Raw genomic sequence first — 20,459 nt, forward strand, 5'->3', positions numbered from 1 at the left:
GCAATGCCATAGACCTTTTCACTTTCACATTAAACATTTTTCTTAAACGGTGATGCGGAAGGCCTTATAAAATCTACTTTGTTTTATTGAGTTACAGAAGTAGAGCAGTGACACATTTCAGATAGGCGCCACTTGCGTTTGACACATACCACTTAAATTAGATGCCAAGACTGAAGATATACCATAAACGTACCATGTTCACGTCGGATACACATTCCTCACATACTGGACACGTTCCGCTCACAACACACATATTGAGACGCATGCTGCTTGCACACACTGCTCACTATAGGACTTCTTCATAGAACCAGATGCGCAAATACACTCGCCTAATGCATAACTTATTTAGGAAGACAACAAGGTGGCTGTGCGCGTGTATCTGCACATAGTGCTGCACTTTATGCACACAGGGCATGTTCATATGCACGTACAAATCATTCCCATTCTGATTTAAGAGGCTATTTTAGCCGATTGAGTTCTAGATATGTTCTGTTTTTCACAGAATGGCGTGTGCATTTGTGCACCTCCCATAGACTTCTATGGGGTCCTTGGCTGCGCAGAAAGCTAAATCAGGTCCTACTTTTTTGCGTGTGCACGAAAAGCGCACACAAAACACAATGAGAACGAACCTATTAACCTCAACAGGTTCTATTCTCTGTGCAAATATGGTCATCTGAGGAAGTTGTACCTGGTCCCCATGGTCATTGTCCACTCTTCTCTGGCTTAGATGGGCCTCCCAGGCTCGGCTGTATCTTCAGTATGTAGTTTTGGTGGTAGAGTAGCCATAGCCGTTTTATACATTTTTACTTGCTATTGAAACTGTCAAGCGCAAATCATTTATTGTGTTCTTTCTATGGCTACACAGCAACTCGGGTTGCACGAAAGTAATTTGCTGACAAGTCATTTGACCAACTGGCTATCACTTAACTATTTTAGGCTTGTAATTTAGCTGTACAAAAACAGGCACGTTACAATCGGGTCAGATGCAACTTCGATTTGCAGTCTGACTTTTGGCCGAATTCCAACAGTTTCTAGATGTGGTTTCACAATTTTCATGTCATGTGACCCAAGTCGCCACTTACCCCTTGCCTTATACAGAGTATCTCGTTTGAGCTCATTGGTTTTCTTTGAGGCTTGAACTTTGGTATTAAGGAGTGACTGTTACATGCAGTGAAGTATACACCGTACCAGAATCATCTATTCTTAGTTTTTGAAGAATGACAAATACTTGGTAAATCTACTTTTCGAACAAACCAGATGATTTGAAGAATAATTTTATTAATATCTATATATTGCACAGTTCAATAAGCAAGATAATCAGGACTACAGTAGTGCATTGTTACTCGCTCCCACGCCATATGAGGCCATAGCATACAACTTGAACAACTTCATCTGCTTCTCGACGTCCTGCTTTTACTTTATCATTGTAGCAACCAGTACAGAAGTAGAGCCAAATGTCTCTCAAAACCTGAAAATTCAGGTGTTAACAACAATTAATGTCAACATCCCTCTTTTTCATGTGTCTTGTCGGAATTCAGAAAGCTGAGGCATGGGGAGTAGTTTGAAGAGTCTTCACAGTTCAGAGCTGCCTGCACCGGTGACATCTGTGATTTTCTTAGCTTTCCTAACAATTGCTCGGCGGGGTACATTTTTGTATGTATTTAGAAAGGGAATAGAAACTACAAAATAAAAACTGTCACCGGCACAACTAAACCAACTCAAGTGTGAGGAGTACAGCAACCATCCTCATATCTAAGGGCCCTTTTACACTTATCCTTCAGAATTGCGCTGGATCGTGTGAATCTGAATTGTTCTGCGTAAACAATGCCAGCGCCTGAACAGCGAACGATTGTTTCTTTATTGCTAATCATTCAGTTTACATATACAGGCCTAAAAATCAAACAAGGATCTGCCTGTGTAAACAGGTAATCGTTTATCTATGAACTGCCTGTTTACTGTGAACGGAGGTGGCGGCCAGAAGAGATCTCTGGCCCGCTCCACCTCCAATCATTAGGTGATCATTGCTCCTGTGTGAAAGGACAGGAGTAATAATCGCTGAGATTTGCAAAAGGACCCTAATAGTCCATTTACACATAATGATAATTGCTCAACATTCGTTCAAATGAACGGATTTGAGCAATATCATTCAGTGTAAATGTGAAAAAAATTGTTCACAGTTGGTTATCGCTGACCACCTCATTACGTGTAAATGTTCCCTGCTCAGCGCTTCACTTAGAAGGTGAAGCACTGAGCGAGAAGCCAGCAATCCAATGAGAAGTCTCAATTTAAGGCCTCATGTCCACGGGGAAAATCAGGCCCGCTACAGATTCTCCATGGAGAATCCGTAGCGGGTCCCTCCTGCCCCGCGGACCTGAGCGCTGAAAAGAAAAATAAATAAGAATAAACTTACCCGCAGCAGACCGGGAAGGTCTTCTCTTCTTCACGGCCAGATCTTCTTTCTTCGGCCGGCGGATGTACTCGGCACGTCGGCAGCGTGCCGCGCCGAAGCAAGAAGATCCGGTCGTGAAGAAGAGAAGACCTGCCCGGTCCGCTGCGGGTAAGTTATTCTTATTTTAGGTCTCCTGCGGATCCGGACGGCTTCCATAGAAGCCTGCGGGAGCCGTCCCCGCGGGAGACCCGCACGAAAATGGAGCATGTCACATTTTTTTCATGCTCCATTTTTTTAAATTCACTTTTATTGACCATCCGCGGTTATTTATCTACCCGCGGATGGTCAATGCATCCCTATGGGATGCGGATATGCATGCTGGTGATCCGCTGCGGATTTAAAATCCTATTTTGCCCGTGGACATGAGACCTAAACGCTCTACACGAGCGATGATGACCTTAGCAGTGACATCATCGCTCATGCAGTTGTTTAAACGACTGTCAGCCCATGTAAAAGTGCCCTAAGTTGTCTTTGAGTGCGACATGAACAAGAGTAGGATATTGAAGTTAATCAGGTAGGCCTAGTTTAAAATAAGTTGTATTAAAGACAAACGGGTGACTGTGGATCAGGTGAAATGGTCACATTGAAAGTTCTGTAGTAGTACTGTACCAATAGTTGATGAGCACAATACGTGCAAGTGGGTTTTTTTAAAGTGTCTTCTGAATGGTTACGTATGGCTGTTTGAATACACCCGTGTTACTTCCCTGAAGTTTTATGTCTCTACATTCATTATTTTTCTAAGAAGGCATCTTCAATTGGAAGAGTTTTCTGGCTCAGCTGTCTACAGGCAAGTTTGGTACTTAGAGGAACTAATAGTAAGGGATGTGACCTGTGGACTCTGAGCAGTTAAACATGGCTTCTATACATTGGATTGTGTCAACGATCAGTTAAACTTGCATCAGTATCATATTCCTTAGAATTATATAAGAGCAATTATTGCATGTGTTCCCTGACTCATTTCAACCTACCTGATTACATCTAGCAAGAATCTCGTCGTTTACAATATCTCATTATAACTTGCTAACTCTTCGGTGTCTTTACAAGAATGATATTCTCTGGAGTTCTCCAAGCGACCAATTGAGACCAATACTGGTCTCGTAAATCAAGAAGAGGTGGGATTGTCAAAGAGTGTTGGAAAGAGTCTAACCGGGATATATGATAGGAACTCCAAGTACTTCAATATTATCTGTAAATATTCTCTCGCTACACTAGCTTACCCATCATTCATTATACATTTCAGCCTCTATGTCCCATAAGATCAATCCTTTGTGAAGCGTATTCCTACTATATATTACCTTCAAGACTCTCTAATAGTAACTACAGTGGAACAAATAATGCATTTGCCATTTTGCTATTTACCCCTTTATGTGACTGTTGGGGTATACCTCTCGAGTGTATTCTACGTGTTCAGTAGTACTGTTTCTTAAGAGTGAAGCTGAACCACTGGACTAGAGGAACTGCAGAGCTGCTGTTGCCCCTGATCACCCTAGTAAGCGGCTGGCTTTTTCGTCATGTTCTGCTCAGCAGTACAGTGGGGTTCACCATATCAATGTAGTGTCTCTGAGATTGAGAGTTCCAGAGTGAGTTTCTTGGATCTTGTTTGACCTCTTTGGTGGTTCCAACCATCTGTGTGCGCTGGTGTTTTATAAGCTAGTTTGCTTTTCACTTTTCTTTGCTTCTTTGGAAGGTTCACTTGCTATCTGATCTGTACCAGAAGACTTCTCACTTTTCTCAGGCTTAGGTTTTGTACCTTGAGTACTACCTCCACTAGACTGTTTTGTAGTGCTGGTATCTTTGACCTTTTTTGACAGTTTTGGACTATCTCCCTTTTCCTTCTTTTCTTTAGTAGGTTGCTCTGTCACTGGGGTTTTGTCTTTTTTAGGCCCTTGGTCTGTTTTTACCTCACTTGTCTTTAGCGCCTTCTCTTCTGTCTTAGCTGGTCCCTTTACTTCTTTGACTAGCTGCTTTTCTGCCGTCTCGCTTGGCTTCTTTTCTTCTGATTTGGATGCTTTTTTATCTTCTCCCTTAACAGGCTGTTTTTCGTCTGTTTTATCTGGTTTCTTCTCCTCTGCCTTTGGTTTCTTGTCTTCTACCTTTGCCATCTTCTTTCCATTTTCCTTAACTGGCTGTTTTTCCTCCTCCTTAGTTAATTTATTCTCCTCTGCTTTTGGTTGCTTCTTTTCAGGTTCTTTCACTGCCTGTTTTTCCTCTGTCTTAACTGGTGGCTTTTCACTTATTTTAGATGACTTCTTATCGTCTTTCACTGGCTGTTTTTCATCTGTCTTAGTTGTTTTCTTCTCCTCTACTTTAGCTGGCTTCTTTTCCTCTTTCTCCACTGGCTGTTTTTCTTCTAGCTTAGTTGGTTTCTTCTCCTCTACCATAGTTGGCTTCTTTTCTTCTTCCTTTGCAGTTTGTTTTTCCTCTTTCTTAGTAGGTTTTTTGTCCTCTGCTTTAGGAGACTTTTTGTCCTCTTCCTTTACCTTCTGTTTTTCTTCTTTACTAGCTGGTTTCTTCTCTTCTTCCTTAGATGGCTTCTGTTTTACCTGCTTTTCGGTCTCCTCTTCTTTTGTTGGTTTTGTTTTCTCTTCCTTGTCTTTCTGCTTTATTTCTGTCTTTGCTGGCTTTTCTTCTTCTTCTTTTACTGTCTGCTTTTCCTCAAGCTGAGCTGGTTTCTTTTCCTCTACCTTAGATGGTTTCTTTTCATCCTTTGTCACTAGCTGCTTCTCAGCTACCTTAGATGCATCCTTCACAGGCTGCTTTTCCTTCTTCTCCTCTTTAGTTGCCTTCTTTTCCTCTTCCATTAATTTTGGCTTATCTTCAACTTCAGGTGTTTTCTTTTCTTCTACCTTAGGTGGCTTCTTTTCTTCTACCTTAGGTGGCTTCTTTTCATCAACCTTAGTTGGCTTCTCTTCCATAGGTGGCTTCTTGCCGTCTTCCTTCACAGGCTGCTTTTTCTCTTCCTTTTCTTGCTGCTTTTCCTCTGCCTTAGGTAGTTTCTTTTCCTCTACTTTAGGCGGCTTTTCATCTTCCTTTATACTTTTTATTTTTTCTTCAGTTTTAGCAGGTTTTTCTTCTTTTTCCTTACCTGGTTTCTGTGCTGCTTTAGTATCTTCTTTACTAGCTGGCTTTTTCTTTTCTTTCGTAGCAACGTCATCCTCTTCAGTTTTGGTGTCAATTGTCTTTTCTTCTGTTTTAATTGATTCTTCCTGTTTTGCTGACTTTGCAGGCTCTCCTTCCTTATCCCCTCCTTTCGCTTCCTTCTTGATAACCAATTGCTTATCTTCTTTTTTTCCCGAATCTTGTTTGCTTTTACCTTCTTTTTCATTACTGTCAGACTTCTCTTCTTGGTTGACCAGCTTTTTTTCCTCTTTCTTGCCTGATGCCTTTTCTTCATTCTTAGAAGGCTCATCTTTTTTTGCTGGTCCTGTTTTTACATCTTGCTTAGATGGTTTTTCATCGCCTTCAGTTTTTTTTTCTGTTTCTTTTTTTGCTTCCCCTCTTTCATCTTTGGCATCATCTTCTTGCTTTTTAATAGGTTTGCTCTCATCAGGCTTCTTTTCAAGCCCTTCATCATCAGTCTTGTCTGACTTTCCTTTCTCTGTGGATTTATCCTCATCTTTCTTAGTGGTATCCTTTACTTTTATTTTAATTTCACCCCCTTTGTCTATTATATTATTTGTTTCCTCTGTTCCTGGCTTTTCATCTACTTCTTTTTCTTCATCTTCAGTACTTTCTGTAACCTCATTTTCTTCATGTTCTTCTCCCTCTTCCTCCTTCCCTTCTGATTCTTCCTCTTCCTTTTCTCCATTCTCTTCTGATAACTCTACAGGTGTTCTCCCATCTTCTTCGGGTTCCTCTATTGGAGATGTGATCACTTCTTCTTCCTCTGTTATCTCTTCAGTAACATGAGTTTCTTCTGTCTGCTTCTCCACAATTACAGTTTCTTTGTCTGACTTCTCCACAATCTTAATTTTTTCTTCTTTTTTCACTTTAATGTGCTTTGGTGTACTTGGTATTCTTGGGCTTCTTGCATCAAATGGAAAATGGTCAAAACCACCTCCAATACGACATTCTTCTCCCTCAAGTAGCTTTCTAAGAACAAAAAGTAGTAAAACACTTTTAATTATCCAGCAATGATGTTCTTAAAAATTACATTTTTTTTGTTTCAACCTTTAAAAATACAAGAGCAACTAGAAATACTTCACTGCCTTCATTATGTATTATTATTAGAGATGAGCGAGCGTACTCGCTAAGGCAAACTACTCGAGCGAGTAGTGCCTTATGCGAGTACCTGCCTGCTCGTCTCAAAAGATTCGGGTGCCGGCGGGGGAGAGCGGTGAGTTGCGGGAGTGAGCAGGGGGGAGAGAGTAAGAGAGAGATCTCCCCCCCCCCCCATTCCTCCCCGCTCCCCCGACCCCCGCTGGCAACCGAATCTTTAGAGACGAGCGGACAGGTACTCGCATAAGGCACTACTCGCTCGAGTAGTTTGCCTTAGCGAGTATGCTCGCTGATTTCTTATTAGTATGTGTTCTGCATTTAATCTGTAAGTGAGCAGTCCGATAGAGAGGAATGAAGTGTCAGCGCCCATGCTTCGTCCAGCACTCCATAGACAGGGCCCCTGTTTTTATGATCCACCCCAGTAATCAGACCCTCCCCGATCATACATTTTTCCTCTAACCTGTGGATAAGCTTAGATCTGGGGATGACCCCTTTAAGATTATGTAAAAATGTGAAACAAGCTTTCATGAATGCGTTTCAGTGTAAATTCAATTAGAATGAGAAAATTGGGAGATAAATGGGGAAAAATGGGAGAATGTCAAGAATCGTTCTGATGAACGGGTGCTGCACGGTCAAGCAAATTGCAGCCAAATACAACACTGGTGCTTCAACTAACGTGTCCAAACACACAACTCTTGGTTTGTTAGTATGGATGGTTATAACAGCAGGGGACTCCGGTGCACAAAACAGTGCAAAATCAGATCAGTAAGCAGTGGGATAACTATTGCCTAGTCAGATGACCCTCCCATTCTTATGGGAGGGTCAAAATTCCGGCAGAACAATTTCAACACCTAGTCTCTATTGAAGTGGCCATTTAGTGTATATTTATTGCATTTGCATGCTCACAACGCTTGTAACGCTGTACAATGCCTCTATTCATTTCAATGGGGCTTCACAGATCAGCAATTAAACATGACGTCTCTAACACCGCAATCTTCTAGTGCTGTCTGTTCTATTTTCATGCATTTAAGCGACTTTTTTATCGCGCCTCATCACCCATTACAATGATGGGGTGCGCTAAAACCGCTGTTGAACAGAGTACAATGTGTTTTAAAACGCCGCTTGAAATTGCCGTCAAACGTGGCGTTTTACTAACAGTGTGCGTGAGAGTGGCCTAAGGGGTCTGCTTTTCAATCTCTATCAACCAGTGCTGACAATGTAGGGATACACTAAATTAATAAAGGGAATGGCGAAGCCAAGTTTAATTATAAGTCCAAACGAACAGCCTCTCCATGGATAATGCGCAATACTTACAAGGTCCTGCAGTCCTTATTATAACTCCATTCATAACAATCGCAAGTAGTATGGACTACAAACCTTTCGCTTGGGTGGTTATATGAGTATATCTGTATTCTATAGCAGCTATTTAAATGCAATGGTGCTTGCATTTTTTTTTATGAATGAAACCCAGTTGTCAAAATATTGATACATGTGCAGGAGCAATAGCAGAGGAATTGAGTCCAAAACTCCCATATTCTGTACTTCAGTAGGCACCTACTACCTTCCTTCCACATATTGATATTTACTTGGAACCCCACTCTATGAACCAAAGCAGACAGGCATTAACACTTTCCTTGGCGATATCAGCTGAATGCTGGGGTGTATGAGGCACAATAATCCGCTAATCAAGGGCAGGACAAGCTCTATTGGGGCCCAAGGTGGTGTTTTCAGAATGCACCCTGCTCACGGGCCTTCAAAATTAACCTGATAGTTGTTGGATAGACAATTGCTCATTTAATTGCCCGGTTTTACAGTTCTCCAACTATCGTCGTAAGGTCTATTCTTTTTGTCTCACCCTTGCAGCTAATCAACAGGCCTTCATCAATTCCGAAAGGGACTGTCTTATGAGAATACATAGAATGTATATAAAACAATGCATTTAATGTCATTCTTTAATAAATAGTCCTGTCCTTTTTTTTTCTTTCTTATAAATGACTTTAGTAGAAATGTTTAAGCTCTCATATATAATGGGTTATAGATTCAAGTTTATAGCCAACACCACTCCTACCTATAGGCAGCAATCTCTATATCCAGGGCCATCTTGACGTTCAGCAAGTCTTGGTACTCTCGTATCTGAGCAGCCATTTCCCACTTGGTGTTCCTTAGCTCATTATCCAACTGGTGCAGAGTTTCCTGAATACAATAAATGTCTTAATTAGAACATTATTAAAAATAACACATGGTTTAAGTTATTTAAGTTCCATTGTTAATTTTCATGGATGTCTTGCTTGTAGCAGAAGATAATTGTGACTCCTCTCTGATATTTTGTTATGTGGATCAGGTCACACGTTGCTGATATAGTATGGTTAACAAAGGCAACCATCAGTATTCCCCAACTCCAGTCCTCACGACTCCCCAACAGGTCATGTTTTCTGGATTTCCTCAGTATTGTACAGGTGATGTAATTATGGTCAGTGCCTCAGACATTGTCACGGGTGTTCTCTCTGTGGGATATCCTCAAATCACGACCTGCTGGGGGTCGTGAGGACTGGAGTTTGGGAAAAAATGGCAACCATGAAGAACAAAATGAAAACCTTGATCTGCAATGAATAATTTTGTGGCTAATTAAAAGCTAATTGTGAGCCATATATGTCCCTAATACTACAACAGTACAATATGGACCAAAAATGGGGCCATGAATTTTAGTGATGGTTGGGTAATTTTTAACAAATGAACAAAGACATACATGTCAGCTGTTAGATCTTTTACCAGATAGGACTGAATTTTTGATCTACTCCTTAGACAAGTGCCTCAACAGAGAAATCAACTAAATTGAAGAAAAAGCTAGATATGTGTTTAGTAAATAAGTTAAGTAACTATTTTAATGCAATTTTTTAGAATTAAATTTTGATTTATATTCACTGGCTAAATATAAGAAGCAACTACCCGCTAGAATTACCATCACTCAAAGACAAGTTTAAGAATTAACTCTTATTTAATGCAATTAAATGAACTGACAAAGACATACAGCTATGGCAGGCTGGAATAGCATCTATTTTGTTGTCAACCTTAGGCTGCATTCCCACGAACGTATATCGGCTTGGTTTTCACGCCAAGCCGATATACGTCGTCCTCATCTGCAGGGGGGGAGGATGGAAGAGCCAGGAGCAGAAACTGAGCTCCCGCCCCCTCTCTGCCTCCTCTTCGCCCCTGTGCACTATTTGCAATGGGGAGAGGCGGGACAGGGTGGGGCTAAGTGGTAAGAATTAGCCCCGCCCCTGTTCCACCTCTCCCCATTGCAAATAGTGCAGAGGGGTGGAGAGGAGGCAGAGAGGGGGCGGGAGCTCAGTTCCTACTCCTGGCTTTTCGATCCTCCCCCCCTGCAGATGAGGACGACGTATATCGGCTCGGCGTGAAAACCGAGCCGATATACGTTTGTGGGAATGCAGCCTTAAACTGATATGGACCCTCAAGAGTACAAAATACAATCACAATTATCACCATAGGTCACCATCAAAATATTATCAAAGATAAGCAAAAACAATCCACCAAGGCAATATGGGTCAGGACCTATTATATTCAGATGGACCACATAAAGGCTTAAATGCTGTCCTAGGCCTGTGCGGACTAACTGTTTTGAGAATGGTGGCTCCATGCTGGAACCTTTCCCTTCAACGTCGTATTATAGCCTAAACATCAGGGCAGAGCCATCAATGAAGTATTCCTCTGGTGCAAGATAAAATAATCAAGTGTCCATCAACTGTTGTAAATTCTCAAACAGGGCAAATAGATAAACATTCTCTAGTTATTGGTCATGGAATTATAGCACCTCCAACTACAGTACATCAAAACATAGATACTTAAATAGTGTGACCAGTATAACCATTACTCCCTATTCCACTTCTACTTGTGTATACATTTATTGTCAACAAAAAAAAATCAAGCCCCTAGAAAAAGTTGTCTTTTTGATGCAAAACTCGGCATGCAGTTACATCTCAGGCAGATATGCAAATGATTAGAGTTATGGGGTGATTAGATGAACGGTCTTGCCACCTGAGGCCCTAAAAGTGGTTCCCTTGGACTATAGAAAAGCTCTTAAGATACTTGTGTATAGTGGATCTTTTTCCACCTGTGTGGAGCTTGTTGACCACTAGACGCCTCTACAATGCAATCTAAGAGATTTCATTCAATTAACAGAATGTGAGAGGGGACGAATTATTAGAATGCCTGGATAATCGTATCAATGACTTGCCCACCACCAGGGCCATTCTATCCAGACTGTTTGGAGGCGTTGGGACCAGTGGATGCGTGAGGACGTGTACACAAGGGCACTGGGCTCAGGATGCCCTTAACAGACCACCAGTAGAGAGGATCATCTGATCATCCTACAAGCACAAACAGCTCTAACTGTTTCATTTCCCACCATTCAGAGACAGATAGCACCATCATTACACCCCTGTGTCTATTGGAACCATTTCAAGGCTCTTGGCTGAAGGACATTTGGTCTCACAGTGCCCATTATGTGTACTGAATTGACACCCACCTACCATCTCCTCCATTTGCAGTGATGTCATGAAAGAGAAAACTGGATTACTACGGGGTGCAACAGAGTTGTCTTCAGTGACAAATCCAGGTTTAATTTGGGTACTGATCATGGCCACGTTCATGTCTGGAGACCTAGGGGTGAACGCCTCAATCCTGCCTTTGCTGTGGAGTGGCACGCTGCCCCCACTGCTGGTGTGATGGTCCAGAGGTTATTACATATAACAGTTGGTCACCCCTTATAGTGGTACAAGGGACAATAACAGCTCAGTGGTATATATAGGACATCCTGCAGCCACATGTCTTCCTCTCATGGCCGTTTCCAAGAGGTGTTTTCCAACAGGATAATGCTCGGCCGCACACAAGGGGTCACAGGAATGTCTCCACAGCATTGTCACACTTTTATGGCTTCCCAGTTGCCGGATTTATTGCTAATAGAACATGTATGAGACCATCTGGGATGCCAATTTTGACAGCCAATGAGTTTGCATAATCTAGAGGCTCAGTTACACCAAATGTGGACCGATATGCTGCAGGATATTTTATGGAACCTCTATGCCTTCATGTCCGCCTGTATCACATCTTGTATCCAAGCTGGAGGCGGTATAACAGGGTACTAGAGTCTCCATGCCCATCTGCATCACATCTTGTATCCAAGCTAGAGGTGGTACAACAGAGTACTAGAGCCTCCATGCCCACCTGTATCACATCTTGTATCCAAGCTAAAGGCGGTACAACAGAGTACTTGAGCCTCCATGCCCACCTGCATTACATCTTGTATCCAAGCTAGAGGCAGTACAACAGGATACTAGAGCCTCCATGCCTGCCTGTATCACATCTTGTATATAAACTAGAGGTGGTACAACAGGGTACTAGAGTCTCCTTGCCTGCCTGTATCACATCTTGTATCCAAGCTAGAGGCAGTACAACAGGGTACTAGAGCCTCCTTGCCTGCCTGTATCACATCTTGTATCCAAGCTAGAGGCGGTACAACAGGGCACTAGAGCCTCCATGCCCACCTGTATTACATCTTGTATCCAAGCTAGAGGCAGTACAACAGAGTACTCGAGCCTCCATTCCTACCCGTATCGCTTCTTGCATTCAAGCTAGAGGCTGAACAGCAGGGTACTAGAGCCTCCATGTCCATCCATATCAAACCCTCTTGTATCCAAGCTAGAGACCGTACAATAGGGTACTGGGTCCTCTATTCAAAGGGTCAGTTTTCTGAAATAAATAATCCTTTTGCTTTGATATTGTAACCACTTACTAATATTATCGTTACAATCACACATAGAAAGTTTCATTCCAACAACTCTTTCTAGGTGCGTGATATATATTTTTTAGAATAAGTGTATATCCACACTAAAACAGGAGTGATTATATATATGAAATCACAAAATACCTGCACATAGGCATACAGATCGGGAAAAGAACATATAGAATCAATGCATCTATGTATAGCCAGTTTCATTATCTCATTACACATCACCACTGACATGTTTCCCTGTGCCAGAGTTCATCAGGAGCTAATAAGGCACATGGCTGAAAACAATAGATAAATACTGGGAGAGGACTAAAATAAATTCAACATCACCCCATAGCTCCCCGTGGGATGATGACACCACTTTAATGCGCCTTTAAAAAAAAACAAAACTGCAGTAGTTTGAGGGCTGGGTCTGTCATACGTCACCTCCAGCTGACTGAGCTGACCGACCGCACATCACGCAGCACAGAATCGCAGCACATTACCATATTGTGATGTGGCGCATGCATTCGGGAATCTTCTGACCCCAAAAATCAATGGGCTGCGCATGTGCCTTCATGCCACATTAGATTACTAGATTACAGTTTACTAGAAGACTAGATACAAGACACAATGGATCACTTTCTCCCAGGAAAGATGCCAGATTACATGCATTCCATGGGATAAATTACATGGGATGATACCACTAGATCAACCTGTGCATGCTTAAAATGTTAATACTTATAATATTCCGGAGAAGCATCCATTCTCCTTAATGTAAAATACTGGCAACTAGCTCAGACCGGGAAAACTAATCGCCAAAGAGTGCTATAAATACCAAGGACAAGGCCTGGCTAAGACCATATGGCTGTACAGAGTTGACCCAGTAGATCCACTGTGCTACTATTTAGCAGAGTCTTTATTTTTAGTCTCCTTTCCTCAGTGATGGATATACTACCTCCAATGCAGTAAAACGTGTGGAGCTGATTTCTCCTTTATGACACTAATTAACATGTCATGCTACCAGACTTTTTTTGTTATTCTCTATATCATTGACATATTCACCAATGCCTCAACAAACTTCCTAAAACGTTGGGATAGTCTAATTGGCAGAAATACATCAATCCTGCTGTACAACAATTGACAATCTCTCAGAAAGAAAGTAGCTCCAGTAGAGGAACTCGTATTCTTGTGGTACCTTTCATAGAGGTGCAGGCTATTACTTACTCTCCGCAGATAGCGCTCTTGTCTATGCTACCTGGTTTAGCGTCTACCATCAAAAAAGATCTACTAGGTTTCTTTATAATAGCCGCACACAGTCATACCTAGACATTGGAAAATACAACAGACTCGGGTCGAGGTTGAATGGATACAAGAGGTTAACGAGTTGATGTCTATGGAGGAGTTGGTAGCGGAGGAGAGAGACAGTCAAGAGACGTTTATACGCATTTGGAGTCCCTGGATACACTTCCAGAGATCTCTGGAATGTCAGAGATTGATTGGAAATTCGTAGGCATTCTATGAGGATGGGTACAGTGTTTATTGGGGAGCGATAATTCCACATGGTCGTAGATTCATACCTTTTCCTCTACTCATCCTTATATTATGTATCACTCCTTTCCCACTGAAGTGAGTAAGATATGTGGATGGGGTTGTTTTTTTTTCTTTTCTTTTACTCCCTGGTTGGACATTTTATTTGGGTAATCGTACTAAGGAAAGCTTAGAGTTGGGTTTAGACAAGTACAATCCTGGGCTCATTGAATGGAGGGCAACATTGATTGAGATTTAGTAGTCTAACGAGAAACCTATCACCTCCGGAATCTGACCACTGGATTGGGTGCCCACCCCGAGCAGCATGCGGGTGGGCAGCAGGGGGCGGCGGGTGGATGCTGGGGGAGAGTGAGAGAGATCCTCCCCCCCCCCCCCGCTGGCCCCTGCCGCCCCCCCACATGCTGCTTGGGCGAGGACACAGTTACTCGATAAGACTGTTACTTGATCAAGTAGCAGCCTTAAATGAGCATGCTCGCTCATCTCTACTGTGAATCAATCTGTCACATAGACTGTCCCTTGCTATATGTGACTGTTGGATGACTAGAAATAATATCCCATATGTCGAAGTGAGCCTGTAAAATGTTCCAATGTCTCTTAAGAATGTCAAAAATTTGTGCCGAGGCCTGGTCATGAGTACCTGTCACCCTCACCATTTTTTGGACAGAGAGCACTTGATTAGGGAACAACGGTTCTCACCTAATTTTGATCCTTGCATGCTTAAACGCTTGATTCAAAGCTGTGGTTGGATGCCTCTGCATATGAATCTATGCTTCAAAAATCTAGCTTCAGTGAAAAAAATCTTGCAAAGCCTCAAATATTACCCTTAGGAATAACCCTATGTAAGCTCCTTGGATAGTAACTGGTCCAATGTAGGAGATTGTTAGTCGCTGTCAGCTTCCTAATCAAGGGACTTGACAAACCACCATTTTCACTTTTCCAGCATCCCAAATCCATAACTGAAATAGTGTGCTGATTGAGTGACAAGTTCAGAGAAGAGTTACCAAGATGGTGAGCGGTCTGCAAATCATGTCCTATGAGGAATAGTTAAAGGATCTGGGAATGTTTAGCTTACAAAAAAGAAGGCTGAGGAGACTTAATAGCTGTCTACAAATATCTGAAGGGCTGTCACAGTGCAGAGGGATCAGCCCTATTCTCATTTACACAAGAAGCAATGGGATGAAACTGAAAGGGAGGAAACACAGATTAGATATTAGACAGTGAGGGTGATTAATGAGTAGAACAGGTTGCCACACGAGGTGGTGAGTTCTCTATGCAGACCTCTATATTTTTTAATGTTGTCACAAAGTGCACATTCACACAGTGTAACTAAGTAGTGAGGGCCCCACGGAAAACATTACCAGACTTCATTACCTAATTTCTCCCATCTAGCTTAATTTGACTTATTTTACAACATTTTCTATTCATCTATATGCACATATCCTATGATCTATTATGTTTTTACACTATTTTAATTATAAGGCATGTGGATACTGTACCATACCATGCACATAGAGTCTTATAGTACCATTCTGAGAGTAGTAGTGAGCTGCCCAATAGTTTAGTATTATTTATTTTAACTACACTTTTATTTTTCTTCCTCCCTTCTTTTTCTTCCCACACTTTTCTCCCTGTTGCGGTCTTTCCTGAGTATCTCTTATGACGTTGCATTCATTATGATGGTTCTTTAACTTGGATGCAGTCTATGTGCTTGTGATTTTATGATCCTGTTTACTGTTTTTTTTACAGGCCCTGATATTTTCAGGCTCCTTCCTGTCACTCATCTTTCCCTCCTTTCCATTTCTCATAATAAACACGATGAAAACCTTTTTTAAAATAAATAGTTAAAAATGTTGCAAATTAGTGTTGTGAATGCATTGTCTGCACATAGCAGGTAGAAATGTCAAATTTAAACAGACAATTCCAAGTGCACCAGATGTATTAAGACATGCGCCGATTTCTCTCTCTAATTTCTCCGATGCAATTATTCAGCGGCTTGTCTGAGATGGAACCAATTTGCGGAAATAAAATAACAAAATAAATATTACTTACTTGTTGTCTCCCCTGTCACTCTAGCGCCACCTATCTACTGTTCCATGATGGTGTTTCCTTACAGTGCTGCAGCGGTGGCATCACATTAAAAATGCGTAACCACTTCAGCCAATCACATTGGTCAGCGATTGGCTGCAGTGGTCACATGTTGTTAACATCATATCACTGCTGCATCCTTGCAAAGAAAGCCCAGGAGATAGGGGGCGCTGGAGTAGCAGGAGATTCAACATGTATTCTGTTATTTTATACCATTCCTTTGCCCCAATTTTTCTGATTTCAGACAACTCCTTTAGTAAATGGAGGCCATTGAATTGCTGAAGTCTTTCCCGACCCGTTTCACAGCCATGTCCCCGCTGGTAACCCCCAATAAAAATTCATCAGTATAGCCTACGAGTCTAAGACAATAATCTTTACACAGTCTTGCAGTAAGCTTGTTATTAGTAAGGATTTCATAGTCCTAGTCACGATGACAGATATTACCTGGTAAGATGCTAATTCTGCCTGGTGACGATCCTCTAGATCCATGCACTGTCTCTCCAAAGACTGCTGGGATCCTTTCAGAACTTCTAGCTGGGTGATCTGACTCTGAAGCTGATGTCGATAGCTGGTTATTTCATCGCTAGCAGAGCGAATGGCCTGTGTATTCACATGTGAAGCCTCATTTAGTTTCTCCAGCTGAACTGTTAATAAAAATGAAGAAAATATATGTATAAAAGTATATAACAGAGAAGTCTAAGATAACCCAGGAGCTTCCATACTGTATTGATGGCTGTGCAAGGGACAAGCAAAAACGATGGCTCATTGTCCCTATTGCATATGAGCATTGCATAATGAAGTTGGGGCTCTTTGAGCATAAATCGCTATGCAGAATTAAAGGGGTTGTTGAATTTAGCAAACCCATTTTCATATACCCCATTAGGGAATTCTGGGTTAATAGAGGGGATACTCTGTCCAGGATTCTTACCTCTCGGTCAGAGTAGAAATCCATTATAGAGAATGTCTCTTTTTTTCTGGAGGATTTCTCCTGCTTTGCCTTACAAAGGCAATCTATTGATTTGAATGGGCACTATGTCATGCACTGATCACTGGGGGTCACTTTTGTCGAAGGACCATTCTAACAAGTAGGGATTATCCAAAGCAGAGAAGCCCTTTAAGTGCAAGTGTAATTTTTTTTTTCATCTTGAAATATATCATTTTTGTACATGTAGAGAATCATGGACAACTATTTTTCAGATGGTGCTATTATATAACGCACAGACTAAAATTCATGGAAATACCAAAAAATACCCACTAGGAACAAGAACATGTTCTCAATTATTAAAATATCTATGTTATTAAATATTTCCATTCAGGATAGAGTTGACGATTGAGAATAAGCATCAATGTGGTTGATTGCAGCACAAGAAAGGACGGAGGTAGAGAGACGCGCAGAGACTAATATAGAAACCAAACATGACTCAGGAATTTCATGTGCTAGGATGTAACCTCTTCCTAGCCGGAAGGTAAAATCACATCTCCTGGATCACTTTACAAGCCACAGACTAATCTGCAGATCAGATAAGTAAATATATAAGTTGTGTAATATTTTTTTTTCTATGCAATATTCAATATAGAATGCAAATCTTAATTAGATATATAGAAATAGCATAGCATAATAGCAATGATAAATAATATTGATACATGGTTTTTGTATCAGTTGATGCAGCCAACTTTGAGGAAAATGAATGTCAGATTGCTGTAGATGACTTGCTGATGCTTTGCACTTACTCACCTTGGAACCATTCTTGGGTCTGCATGGTATTTCTTCCTATATGGCCCTCTAGCTGTCCCCTGATTTCTTTCAGAGCTGATGCCAGTTCCAACCCAGGCATTTCTCCAAACTGCTGTAATGTCACTTGGCTGCCTTGTATCTGCATAACCATTTCTTCCACATCATCTTGGTGGCCTTTGCACAGGTGGGTTACTTCATCCTGTAGAGCCTGGACCTTCCTTCCAATTTGCTCACTTTCTAAGGTACAGTCTTGTAGGTACTGCCGAAGTGCTCTCTCAGCAGACACAGCCTCTTCCTTAAGTCTCTCTTCGTCTTGGGTCTTCAGCCTCAATAATTCAATGTCCTCATTAAGTCGGTTTGCTTCTAGCTGTTCTTGACTATTTTCAGAGTTGATTTTCAGGAGCTGGTTCCGAATGTCTTGTATCTCTCTTTCATACAACTGACCAATAGCAGAGATGCCAGCCTGCTGCTTCCTTAAGGCTATTGCTTCTTGTTGTAAACTCTGATTCTGTTCTTCCAGCCTCCATACCTTTTCTATGTAGCCAGCAAACCTCTCGTTCAGACCTTGCAAGGCCTCCTTTTCATCCCTTGGTCCATTGGAGGGCTCAGGACTTTCACTGTAAGATGGGGCGCTTCTACGACTCCGAGTTTGGGATTGGAAACTACTGCTGCCACTGTGGGTGAGGGAAATAGAGCTAGATCTAAGGTAGCTCTCTGCAGGTCTTCTGTAGGTAACAGGACCTACTGAGCGATCCATGCTGAAGCTGAACATAATGAAAGTGCTGAATCAGGTAGCTGGAAGTTAGAAGAAATGCAAAGAGTCAAAAATGTCACATGCAAGAAGTGAAAAAAAAAGATGTTGAAATGGAAGTAGATAAAGCAGGCAATGGAATCTCAAAGAGAAAAGTGGTGAATCATGAAGAGAAAGACAAGATAGATGTAAGGAGCTGTCCGGGGCCTGGAGTCCTGAAGCACACAGTAGGAGAGAGATGCAGGGCACTGCGGCAGATAGAGGACAGCATCAGCCTTTATACTGCAGCAGAGTTCTCAACTCAGCAAAGCAGAGACACCACCCCTGCATCACACTCATCATCTTACACGCTGACTCTGAGCGAGCAGAGCTTTCCACACTGTCACTACAGTACAGCTTTATTTCCTTATATGCAGCATTGTGCAGGTAGACCTGTGTACAAATGTACATTTCACATTGCCACAGTATAGGGGGGTTTCACACCTGCATTGGGGTTTCGCTTTCCTGCTCCATTCAGGGAGCAGGAAAGGGGAATCCCCTTCGACTTAGAACGGAACCAAACAGCGCTGAGCAGACCCCATTATCTGTAATGGGGTCTGTTCGCTCTTCGCTCAGCTGCCCGGCTTTTAGCACCTTTCAGTACTGTATGTATTTGTGAAAGATGCAAACAAATTGGTCCATGGAAGATTGAAAATGTTGTTCTAGTTGCAAAATTTTTAGGCAGGTATGGAAAAAATGCTGCAAAGTAAGAATGCTCTCAAAAATAGAATTAGCAACATGCAAAGTGAATGAACAAAAGAGAAATGTAAATCAAATCCATATTTGGTGTGACCATACTTTGCCTTCAAAACAGCATCAATTCTTCTAGTCACACTTGCACAAAGTCAGGGATTTTGTAGGATTATAGTTAGGCCAAAGAGGTGATAATGATCCTCATTTTCATATGTAGGTTGAAACACAGTTGTTAACTGAAGCAGAAACAGCTGTGTAGGAGGCTTAAAAGTCAGTGAAGTAGAGCCAAACCCTACCACAAACGTGAGGTTGTGGAAAACAGTTTCATGTCACAGGTCATACAGGAATGAGCACAGCAGCAAGACACAAGATAGTTCTACTGCAGCAGCAAAGTCTTTCCCAGGAAAGGATTTCAAAGCAGAGGGGCATTTCAAGATGTGCTGTTCATGTTCTTTTGAAGATGCACAAAGAGACATCCAAAGTTGATGACTGTAGACGCAGTGTTCAGGAATCTCAGTGCAGCCGATGGAAGGCACAACATGCTTACTTCCCTTCAAAATCGCAAGATGTCCATCAGTGTCATCACCTCAGAATTGGCAGATACCAGTGGGGCCAAGGGACACTGATCTACTCTTCGAAGACGTCTGGCAAGAAGTGGTCTTCATGGAAAAATTGTGAACAAAAATTGTGGGCAAAAAAACAATGCCTTCGATGTAGTAACAAGGCCAAGTAACTCAACTATGCACAAAAACATAGGAACTGGGGTGCGGAAAAATGGCAGCAGGTGTTCTGGACTGATGAGTCAAAATTTGAAATATTTGGCTGCAACAGAAGCCAGTTTGTTTGCCGAAGGGCTGGCGAGCGGTATAATGATGAGTGTCTGCAGGCAGCAGTGAAGCATGGTGGAGAGCAGTACAATAATGAGTGTCTGCAACCAGCAGTGCAGCATGGTGGAGAGTGGTACAATAATGAGTGCCTGCATGCAGCAGTGCAGCATGGTGGAGAGTGGTACAATAATGAGTGTCTGCAGCCAGCAGTGCTGCATGGTGGAGAGTGGTACAATAATGAGTGTCTGCAGCCAGCAGTGCAGCATGGTGGAGAGTGGTACAATAATGAGTGTCTGCAGCCAGCAGTGCAGCATGGTGGAGAGTGG

General features: G+C 42.0%; 2 protein-coding genes across 2 annotated transcripts; both read right to left on the reverse strand.

The window, feature by feature from the left end:
- Positions 1-2,800: 2,800 nt before the first annotated feature.
- Positions 2,801-18,595, reverse strand: NEFH (neurofilament heavy chain). Its single transcript, XM_066603801.1, has 6 exons — positions 17,824-18,595; positions 16,533-16,732; positions 8,736-8,860; positions 6,190-6,541; positions 5,719-5,973; positions 2,801-5,097 (listed from the first exon to the last, which is right to left on the reverse strand). The coding sequence occupies exons 1-6, from the start codon at positions 18,593-18,595 to the stop codon at positions 4,093-4,095; spliced, it is 2,709 nt and encodes a 902-aa protein (XP_066459898.1). The 3' UTR covers positions 2,801-4,092.
- LOC136627199 (nucleolar protein 58-like) lies at positions 5,104-5,603 on the reverse strand (the record flags this gene model as incomplete). Its single annotated transcript, XM_066602130.1, has 2 exons — positions 5,535-5,603; positions 5,104-5,478 (listed from the first exon to the last, which is right to left on the reverse strand). Coding segments are annotated over exons 1-2 (444 nt in total), but the record flags the coding sequence as incomplete, so codon positions are not given.
- Positions 18,596-20,459: the final 1,864 nt, after the last annotated feature.

Source organism: Eleutherodactylus coqui, chromosome 5 (genome assembly GCF_035609145.1).
Source record: "Eleutherodactylus coqui strain aEleCoq1 chromosome 5, aEleCoq1.hap1, whole genome shotgun sequence".
Lineage (NCBI taxonomy): Eukaryota > Metazoa > Chordata > Amphibia > Anura > Eleutherodactylidae > Eleutherodactylus > Eleutherodactylus coqui.